General features: G+C 35.7%; 1 protein-coding gene across 1 annotated transcript; it reads right to left on the bottom strand.

The window, feature by feature from the left end:
- Nucleotides 1–7204: 7204 nt before the first annotated feature.
- Nucleotides 7205–8858, bottom strand: LOC132067720 (transcription factor CYCLOIDEA-like). The gene has a single exon (XM_059461024.1). It carries the CDS (start codon nt 8534–8536, stop codon nt 7412–7414), a length of 1125 nt encoding a protein of 374 aa, XP_059317007.1. The 5' UTR covers nt 8537–8858; the 3' UTR covers nt 7205–7411.
- Nucleotides 8859–10816: the final 1958 nt, after the last annotated feature.

The raw sequence follows: 10816 nt of genomic DNA, 5'->3' as shown, positions 1-10816 counted from the left end.
AAAATCGGAATAATAGTCATAACAAGTTCCTTCAAAAGTTTTCCGAATTACCTAAAGGAAAGTCGCGGGACCCACGGACAGGTATCGACCCGAGTCGGGCCCGCCTATGGAAAGCATACTCATTATACATCATGCAAACTCCTATAAAAATATTGGAGCAATCCGAGCCTTTATGCAAAAGATATGGCATTCCAAAAATTATGGAATTCTCTAAACGAACTTTTTGTGCAACATTTGGAAAACGATTATTTCGAAGACATAATGGTGCATATTCTTGTCAAATCATGCATAAGAGTGCCAAGAATTATATAAGGATCATATCATGCTCGGATTTCGAGTTTGGAATTCCCTTAAGGCTCTAATCTAGCCTATGTAAAACTAAGGCATGCCAAAAGAAGGAAGGTTGCTTTACATACCTCGACGCACTTCCAAGATAGCCAATCTAAAGCTAACCCGAATCTACGCCTCGGGCTCCCCAAGGTCTACAATTACGCCACAAATACCAAACATTAGCTAAGGGCGCTTAAGTCATTCATTCCAAACTAATCGGTAAATTCTACAGGAAATTCGGCAGCACTTCCCCTGTAAATAGGCCATCCCGAGAATTTAACTCGCTCAAAAACAACAACAACAACCACAATAACCAACCTAGCAACATCGATAATCAATTCGAAAGGCAAAATAACAATAGTAACTTTCTTTTACATCATTCAACAACTTTCCAATTATTCATATCAACGGCTTACCTTCAAGCCAACATCAACGCTTATACATTCAAATACTAACCCGAACTCATACTAACAATATTCAAGAACACTTTGAACAATTTGCATAATATTTCAACAATCCAACAATTGCTCCAATTTCACCCGAAAGCTGTCCCAACCGAGAGCAGCCCCTAAAACCGAAACAGTCCCCCATAACACATTCAATTTACTCCCAATACATGTACAAGAAGATTAAGCATGATTCCATCTAAACCTATCACCCACAGCTCACTTCAACTTCAACAACAACAATCCAATACCAACATGCAAAAATTATATACATTCAATTCATCATCTATACATGTTCATAATGTATCCAAACTCATTCTAAATGTAAAAGAAATAACCAATTCTTACCTTGAATACTTGGCTCCAATTTGTGTCTTAAATTCTCATACTTATTCTTGCTTCTCCACCTCCCTCTCCTTGTCTTCTCCTTAGAATTTTGTTAAATCACAAAACTGAATTTTTTTTTTCTCCAATCTGGCCGTGACCTCCTTCTCTTTCAACTCTTCTTTTTCTTGGTTTGTTTAGTTCTTGAAAGCTGGTTTTTTTCAACAAATGGAATTGGAAAGTGTCATTTGCACTATGCCTTATTTTATATATTATTCCCCCATATTGCTACACGTATTCCCTCTTTTGATGACTCACTTTTGCACCTTGTTTCTTTAATTTCCAGATTTTGATGCTTTCATTATATATTTTTTTTTTCGGGTGGGGCCCACACGGCCCCTTAGGCTTAATTAATTAATGAAGTGATTAAATTTTAATCCCACTTAATAATCTAATCATAGTTAATTTACCCCTAATCTCCAATAATATCTTTATACCAATAAAATTTATAAACAATTTATGTTTTTAATTAAAATTAAAAATTAACGATTTCTATTTCGTGTCCGAAAATAATTCCGCCTTTAACTTGATTCGACTTGCTTGCGAATAATTTGACGTATAAATATACGCAGCTCAATTGGTAAGAGGCGCTCCCTTGTGGAGACAAAGAGCCAGAGGTTCCGGGTTCGATACTCCCGTAGCGCTGCAGCGTGAAGAGGGATTAAATGGGGGCAAAGTCCCTGTGCGAATCGGCTGTACCCAGTGCTAACAATATCCAAGTATGCCAAGTCATGTCATGCATGAGGGGGCAACCCGACTCGCAAGGGGGTCGGATCCTCGCAAAAAAGACGCCTTTTTTGTGACGACCTCCCTCGGGAGTCTTGATCGTACATACTCAGGTATTGTCTATGCCGGTGCAGGCCGCTCGCACCTTAATCCCTTCTGCGCCGGCGCCGCTCATTTCGGGTATCGAACCCGAACTCGTGCCCTTTTTACATACTCCCTAAGGAGATCACCTCTTACCACCGAGTCAGCCGCGTGAGGGATTAAGGTGCGAACCGGGCGTACACGGCATGCGTACAATACCGAGTATGTACGATCAAGACTCCCGATGAGGTCGTCACATATAAGTTCTTTATTATGCTGGGGCTTGTGGACGATTATAGTTATCGTGTATACGAGTTGTCCGTCTCACGCACTAGTCACTACCACGGGTTTGGTCGTAAAGGACTAGCCTCACATACCTTTGTCGTTTAACTATTCTATCGCTTGCCCGCTTCTCCTTAATGCACTCGTTCTACCTTCAAGAGAATTCGTATCGACATTAGCTACACAATTGTAAGAACGGCTTAATAAAGCTGTAGAGAAAATCGCGCAAAGATTTCTTTGTTTATACTACTTCCTCCATATTCCATATCAACTCCCAAACATTCATAACGACAATCACAATATCGTAAACAACAAGCATCATTCACTTGCATTACCCACATTTAGCAATTTCACTTCAATTCGCAATAATCATGACCAAAGTTCACTATCGCGTTCTTTCTCATACAATTCTTATTCCATGTTCTAAATGTCATTTATAACGTATTTACAATCACAACATATCCATTTTCATGTTTCAATCCAAACTACCACTTAACAATGACACTATTCACCCATTTATGACCCATTTTCTATACTCTTCCGTAATCCAAGTGTTTCAACTTATCAATACTTCAAACATCATGAAAATACCATGAAACTTACCTTAGATAGCGTAGAAACAAGTCTTGAGTGGAAGTATCCTTCTTACACCAAAACCTTATTTCACTTCTCTCGGGGATTTCTTGACTAATGACTTTAACGTGTTTCACACTTTGATTCTTGTTGGTTTGACAAGTTGATCATCAATTTTGTATTCTCAGATGAAGCGTGGAGAGTATTCTAGAGGTTTCATGCCCAAAAATGGTAAAATAATGAATTTGGGTCGAATCGTTCTATATATAGCGGTCCGTAAAATTCCCGGGACCGACACAACATGCGATGAGCTTTGCTAGACGCAAAGCATGCTTTCGCTAATCGCATGTCGTGTCGCAAAGCTTGCGTAATCACCAAGCACCGGCACACTTTGCCGAGCAACTGCACGGCCGCAAAGCGCGCTTTGCTGCTCGCATGTTGTGCCACAAAGTGCGCCAGAATGTGATTTTTTGGCAAACTTCCACCGAAACTTAACTCCGATGATCCGACAAGTCTTAAACCTTCCCGAGGCTTACTAAACATGGTTCTACTCCATTATATACTCAAGATGGACATACCTATCCCCATGACCTCGAAAAAAAAAATTTGTCCTCTAGGACAATTAGCTTTTGGCGAAACTCAACGTATGAAAATGAGAGGTGTAACACATCCCCTTTTCAAAGATATTCCTTATACAATTTAGCAGAATTTCATCTGGTGACCCTCGAGATCCACTCTTGTTTATGATCAAGATAGGAAAGCATGTTTAGCGGTGCTCAACAGGTACGGCCCTGGTGCCTGTCATGGCCCTCCAATTTAGATCGTGACATAATTATTTGTTTTCAGGGGAAAGCGACATTCTTTCCCCATAACTCTTACCTAAATTTAAATGGCATATTGGATTTAGATCATTGTGACTCCCATGATGGAGGATGAGTCGTTGATGAAGGTGGGTCATAAAGAAGGATTGACAGGTTTTTAGGCTGGCAAGCTTCTAAAGAAGGGGTTCATATAATACCTTAAGCAAATTCCACATCTGAATGTGAGGAAAATAATGAAAGAATTTTATAAGGCATAACACAAGTTAATATAACCAACACTGGTTGTGGTGAGATTGTTGAGATCCCTCCACCCTTAACTTAGAGGTTTTGGGTTTGATCCCCTGGAAATGGAAAAAGTTATGTTAGGAGCGCCGCCCCCAGAAATGAGCCCTGCAATGCGCGATCCGAATTCAATTGGGCTCTAATGCGGTTACCATACACTAGGTGGGAAATAAAAAATTTAAAATAAAAAAAAACACATAAATTCATATGGTATGCTCGCTTTGTGCTCGATGATAGTATAGCCCGAGGGACAAATCTATAGAATATGTTCGGCCAAACCGGACAATACTAGTCATGATCTTGGGCAGTGACAGTCATGAAGCAGCGAAAGTTATATAAGCCTCCAGAGGTAACTTAAAAGCAGTTGCAGCAAAAGAAGGAATTGAATGGAAATATTACAGTTTTGCTGCTGAAGGACTTGTGTCTTTGACTCTACCTAAATGAATTTATTGAGTTGGTCACCTCAATTTACTATATTACAGGACAGTCAACTCAATAGAGTGACTTGTAGTATGTAATTCTTTGTACTTCTATATCTAGTACTTTTTTTTCAAAATGTTGCAATAGATATTAGGTTCCCATAATTCCCGTCCAATAGTGTTGTCCTTTTCTTTGTTGTACACTGCCAATAATTTAGTACTACAGAATGTAATATCATCAAGAAGTATATTATTGACATAAATATAAAATATAACATATTAAGTCCAATTACCTAGTTTAGACAACTTGCTAGGTTTCATCCCCATTAATTAAAAAAAATTAAACATAAATTGTTAGCGGTTTCAATTTGGAGATTCTCAGGCAAACTTTATGTAGTAACATTCAAGGATAAAATTGAAGAACCCGTGTGTATCAAGCTCAAAGGCTATGTTGCTCAGACTTTTTAAAAATATTGTCAGGTGTACGCCGGATCCTCCATAAGCCAAAGGCATATGTAGAGTACCGTTGTCACTTGTCGAGTTCATCTGAACCCAACACTTTCGACACGGAATATAAATTTATGTGTAAAAACTCACAAAAATTGCAACAAATGATAGATGTGAGCCCATAATTTTAAAAATACAATGAGTTCAACATTAGAACATAATTTAATGCCTAAAGCTAACTTCTTAATGCCTAAAGCTTAAATCCTGAATCCGTCTTTGCTAGAAACTACGCATTTTGGAGGATTTGATACGGGTCTGACAATATCTTTGGAAAATCTAATTAAGTAACCTTCCTCAGAGGTACAAGTAGAACTAGAATAGCAGAAAATCAGAATCATTTAGTCAGAAAGAACAAAAATAAATAAGTTGGAAATTGGACTCAACAAGTTCTCCTCTAGTAGAAACAACAATATATGAGTTCTTCTGCATATAACTGAATGAAAGTCAATATTTGTATTTGCAATTTATTTATCTTGACTGCTAAAGTTTGATGTACAAATTGGAAATTGCATTTGTTAATGATTTTGAGCTCAAAAGAATAGAAAAAACTAGAGTTTAAATTACATGCCCTGACAATACTATATAATGTTATTACATATCAGATTATTTTACCTGTAATAATGGATAACTGTTTATAACAAATATGATCTAATAATCTGAAAAAATAAGTAAATAATATAACTTGTTAAATCAAACTGATAGCATAATTTGAGAAAGTAGCTAATAAAAACTTGCCTGCAAAGTTTCATTCAATTGTATGTGCTGATATTTATTATTTTGAACATGACTTTTCTTTTACTTTGACTACATAACGGCTAATAACTACTAATAATAAGACACTGCACGAATTTGAGGGTACACAAAAAGTCAATGTTAAATAATGTGAGACGCCTGATACGCAATAAATTTTCCACAAGGAAACATTAATGTCTCTCCACAATTTGTAGGTACGTAGAAATTGCATTTGACTTGCTTTGTTACAAATAATAATTCAAAGATTTACTTATTACAGCAGTTGAATAAGAAGTGACCATAGCTTTGACACATATGTGATATCCTGGGAAAAATTAAGCTAGCTTAGTGTCCGTTTGGGACAAGGATCAAAACCAAATTGGATCTAAGTCACTATACTCAAATAGGATTAGATCATTTCTAATCAGCTTGATCACCTATTACATAATAGAGTACCCTAATTAACCAACAACCATAGAAGAAAACAGGAACTGGCTATGAAATTTATCTCTAAATAGCTCCTTAGCTAAAGGATTTTTTATAACATGTCGTTAAATAAAATAGAGCGATGGATTTTACTGTTTATTGATAAAAGATGTCCGTCGCTAACTCCAGTAATTCATTTTGTAGTGAATTAAAATGAACACTTAAACCGACTGATTTCAGCTTGATAAAGCCTTTATCTTTTTTAGTGTCGCACGCCTACATCATAAAATATCCTTAGCTAATTCATCTAGTTTTCGCAGTACAATTGTACCCTGAACTAATTTCGACATAATGGAAGAAAAGTAATGAAATTTTTTATGGTGGTTGAATAACTTCTTAAATTTTACTTTTTCAATAATATAGTGTTTAACCTTTGTATTCATTTGCAAAATCTTGTTCAGTTCCTCCTAAACTATGATATAGTTGACGTGTTTTGAAGTAGAAATTCTTCTCATATATTAGCTATTTATAGCTGAAATACATTCTGTTTCAAAATATGATTCAACGTTTTATTGTCTTATTGATGAGATTCAGTTTTTATCGGTATCTCTGCTTGTTCTTGTTTCCTTGCACTTAATTAGCTATATGACCTAGCAATAAGAACTCACTCATATATACATACTAAGAACCTTTTTTTTTTTTTTTAAAAAAAATTATACAGACTTCAAAGTTCATAATTCCATCTATATCATGAGCTTTGCAAAGTATAACAAGCTTTAATTGTAGATGGAGGATGAGGGTTGCTGTAAATTGTCGACCAATGTAATTATAGTCCATCTTCAATGAATCTTCTGAAAAATATATGGACCTAAATAAATGGAATATTCATATAGTTGACCCCAACTTTTTATAATTCGCATGTTCTACGTTTATGAAGTTTAGAGTCTACAATAGCTATCATATCCTCTTCTGAAAAATATCAAAAATATAAAACAGAAACAACTTCAGCAGGTGAAAAGCTTGTTTGTCACCGCAAGTTTTAGAACTATTTCTTTCTTTGTTAAACTTCGTGCTCAATTCAAGGGTGTCATGGAAATTGGTACAAAAGGAGTAACTCTATGTAAATTTTTGTTAGTTCTCAAGTCTCAACACATTTGTCTTTCTACAATCAAGCAACAAAGTCAACAAAAGCAAGTAGTACAAATATGAATTTTTTATTAGTTCTCAACACACTTGAGTCGCTACAATCAACCAGCAAAGTTCAAAAATAGACTTTGCCATATTCCATGAATCAACCAACCCAAAACAAAAAAGGAGAAAAAGCAGGTAGTTATAACATAGGATATTCTAGTTTATTTCAGTCTTAGTATCTGCAGGAGAAATGATTCTCTTGGTCCAAAAGCTAAAATTTATGAAACCTTGAATTGTCCCAATAAACTGAGCTAGGGTTATTACCTGCAAATGGGATTTGAGCCACCTCATTTGTCATTGTACAATTTTCAAGAAACCCCATGAAGCAATTGTCGGAAATATCTATGCTTCCTTTGATTAGTCCGCTGTTGTCATAGTCAAATATAGAAGTTATTGAAGAACAACTTGCACCACCTAAGTAACTTTCCATGATCCCAACATTAGCAGATTGATGTTCAAGAGGTTGTGAATTTGACCTTAAGTTATCAATATTTTTAGGGTTTGTTTCACACAATTCTTGATTGCACTTTTTGTTGTGGCCTGATTTAATCATTATTTTCTCTTTGGTTTTCTCCCTTGCCTTATCTCTTGGCTTGTCCCTTGACTCAATCTTTCTCAAATTTCTATGATCTTCATATTCACTCTTAGCTCCATTGTTGGCATGACTACTATAATTCTCTTGTGGGATGTTTCTTGAGAGCTCCTTGATGGCATTCTTGGACTTCGAAAACAACCATTCAATAGTTTCACTTGCCTTATCAAACCCTAACATGTCTTGTAGATCGAAGAACTTACGCGCTATTTGAAGGGACAATCTCATCCTCCGGTCTCTCACGCCTTGTGCTGTGCAAATCTTGCTATGCCTATCCTTTTTTCCTGCTCTTCTTCGTGGTTTTGCACTTAGTTTTCTCTTCTTTGACGATGGTGATGAGGCAGGCTCAAGAGGGTTTACCTTGCTGGCCGAATTTGAACTCTGGTCTCCCATGATTTTCGTGTTGAGTCGTGCAGATCTTGAATTGTCAGCACTATGGTTATCTTTGATGGCATTGTCAGGATCAGCTTGATCAGTGTCATGGTTATCACTAGCCTCTAGCTCTTGATGATGCTGTTGGGAAAATATTTGGCTTAATGGGAGTTCATGGTCATCAAGAAATGGCGAAGGAAAGTTCAAGAAAAAAGAATGGTCTGGCGAAGGAAAGTTCAAGAAAAAAGAATGGTCTTCTTCTACTATTGTTGAACTAGGGCTTTGGTGATAATGATGTGTATAAGACTCTTTAAGCAATTCTTGTGATTTGTTGGAAAAAGGGTCATGGATGATGTTGCTTTTAGGAGACATATATAGGGTTTTGTAAGAATAAATGAAAAGATCTCCAAAAGTTGGCCAATCAAGGTAGGGTTTTGTTTAATCTTTCAAGTTATCAAGAAACTTAGGTGTTGCTTGATGAAGTCTTGGGAGTGGGTATATTAGGGTAGAGACTAGGGCTTGACTAACATTTGAGTGACTAAAAACAGTGGGGATGAAGAAGAAGAAGAAGAAGAAGAAATGGCTATGATGGGGGAAAAGAGTGGGGGAATCCTGGAATAGTCTATAGATTGGGAAAGATCAATGGAAGTAAGAAAAAGTTACCTATTTATTTCTAAAATTTTGTTAACAAATTAAATTATCCTACATAGTAGATGTCCGGGTGATTGATAAGGAAGATCAGGTATGTGTTTGAATGAATTCAATAGCTTTGACTCGAACACTATATGTGTGTCAGAAACTTACTAAATAAGTATAAATTGTCGATTGCAAACCCAATAAATCAAATGACTTATGATAGAATCTTGAAATAAAATTCATAAAATTTAAATTATGAATCTGGCGCTCTTATCTATATATCTTATTTTTCAGATTATTAATCTACTTTTGTCAACATTTACTTGTGATTATCAATTAGACGACTTGATAAAAGTATATAGAAGTTAACTATTTTTGCCTAAGTTATTAAAAAAAAAAAAAAAAAAAAGGACTAGAATGTGAGTATGTGACACTGCCACGAGGCAGAAGGTGAGAGATAGGTTGATAGTAACTGGACCTAGTTAGAGGTCCTGTGATGGGCTGGGTGAAGGGGTAGGGAGAAGAAGAAAGATAGAGTGAGATTTTTTTCTTGTGGGCCTTTGTTGAGGTCTAAAAATTTAATAAGGGATTAAAAAGAGGTAGATGTTGCCGAAACCTATTGATAGCTACAAAAGCTAAAAAGGAAGACAATTATTTCAAGCAAAACATTACACTTGTTTGCTTTAACACCTATGGAGCTTCGAAAGTCATACACCTTTGACTACCTGTCTGTATGTCACTTTCCCAAGTAGTAGTATTTTTCTTTTTCATCTCATACAAGTTTTCAATAATTAGACTAATAAGGTCTTTTATGGCCAATTGGCCGTGTGGTCCAAACTCATAATTAGACTAATAAAGTCTTTTATGGCCAATTGGCCGTGTGATGTAACTAGGGGTGACAAAACTAGCCCAAACCCATTTGATCCGCCCAATCCGCCTAAGCTTTAATGGGTTTGGCTAGAGTGATTTTGAAGATGGTTGATTTGGGCTAAGCCCAAATTGACCCATCACAAATCATCAGCCCAAACTGGCCCATCAACTGAGTCCAAACTGACCCATCAATTGTCCTCCATGCATATATATATATATATATATAAAGCTACAAAATATGATTGACTTCTTTTTTAATTATTATTTAAATTTATTTTTATAATTATTTTTATTTTTAAAAATGTTTATTTTTAATTTTTTAGAAAAAATATTTTTGGATATGCTCCGTGTGAATTAGTGTTGGATCGTAAGCACTTCGAGACTGACCTCTAAGAATTATTGAATGACAAGCTTTTTCTATACCTTGTGAAATTATGAACTTCACTCCATACTCTGCCCAGGCAAGACAATATTTTAGGTTCACCTCTTCTATGGTGTTAGCCTTACAAGACTAGATAGCATACAATACCCATGTAATTTCATTAATGATATACGTATGAAAAAATGTTCATCACTGTAGCTCAGAGTTATGTTTATTAAGCTAGTTTGGAACTATCATTTTGTTTGAGTCTGATCAAATTTAAAATTACAATAGTAGCAACAGATACTTATTCTCTCCACACAGTAACTAAACTAGTACTGTAGTACTAATTAATTGCCTTGAGTTTGCAGTAATATCTCCTGACGTACATGATTCTTTATTATTAATAGTTGCTCTCTTAAATGGCAAATCTCGAATACCGTATCGAAATTTACCCAATCGAAATTTGATTTACCGAACTTTTTCAATTCGATATTTGGTCTCTACTTTCAATTACCGATTACCGAATTACCGAACCCGAATTTTGAAAACACCGAACCGAATACCGAACGCCCACCCCTACTTATGAGGAAATATTTACAGCGAATATCTTTATAATTTTGAGTAAAAGCATACGTTTGAGTTTTTTCTTTTTATATCCAAAAAGCATTTAAAGTTGATTTTTTCAAAACACCATTTATTTAGAAAAGCATGAGCGAGAGAATATTTGCAATCAAAGAATATCAATATTTTTTAGTTTCTCAAAATGTTGAAAAGGTGAGTTA

This window comes from Lycium ferocissimum, chromosome 8 (genome assembly GCF_029784015.1).
Source record: "Lycium ferocissimum isolate CSIRO_LF1 chromosome 8, AGI_CSIRO_Lferr_CH_V1, whole genome shotgun sequence".
In the NCBI taxonomy this organism is placed as follows: Eukaryota; Viridiplantae; Streptophyta; class Magnoliopsida; order Solanales; family Solanaceae; genus Lycium; species Lycium ferocissimum.
This window is presented reverse-complemented; position numbering and strand designations above follow the sequence as displayed.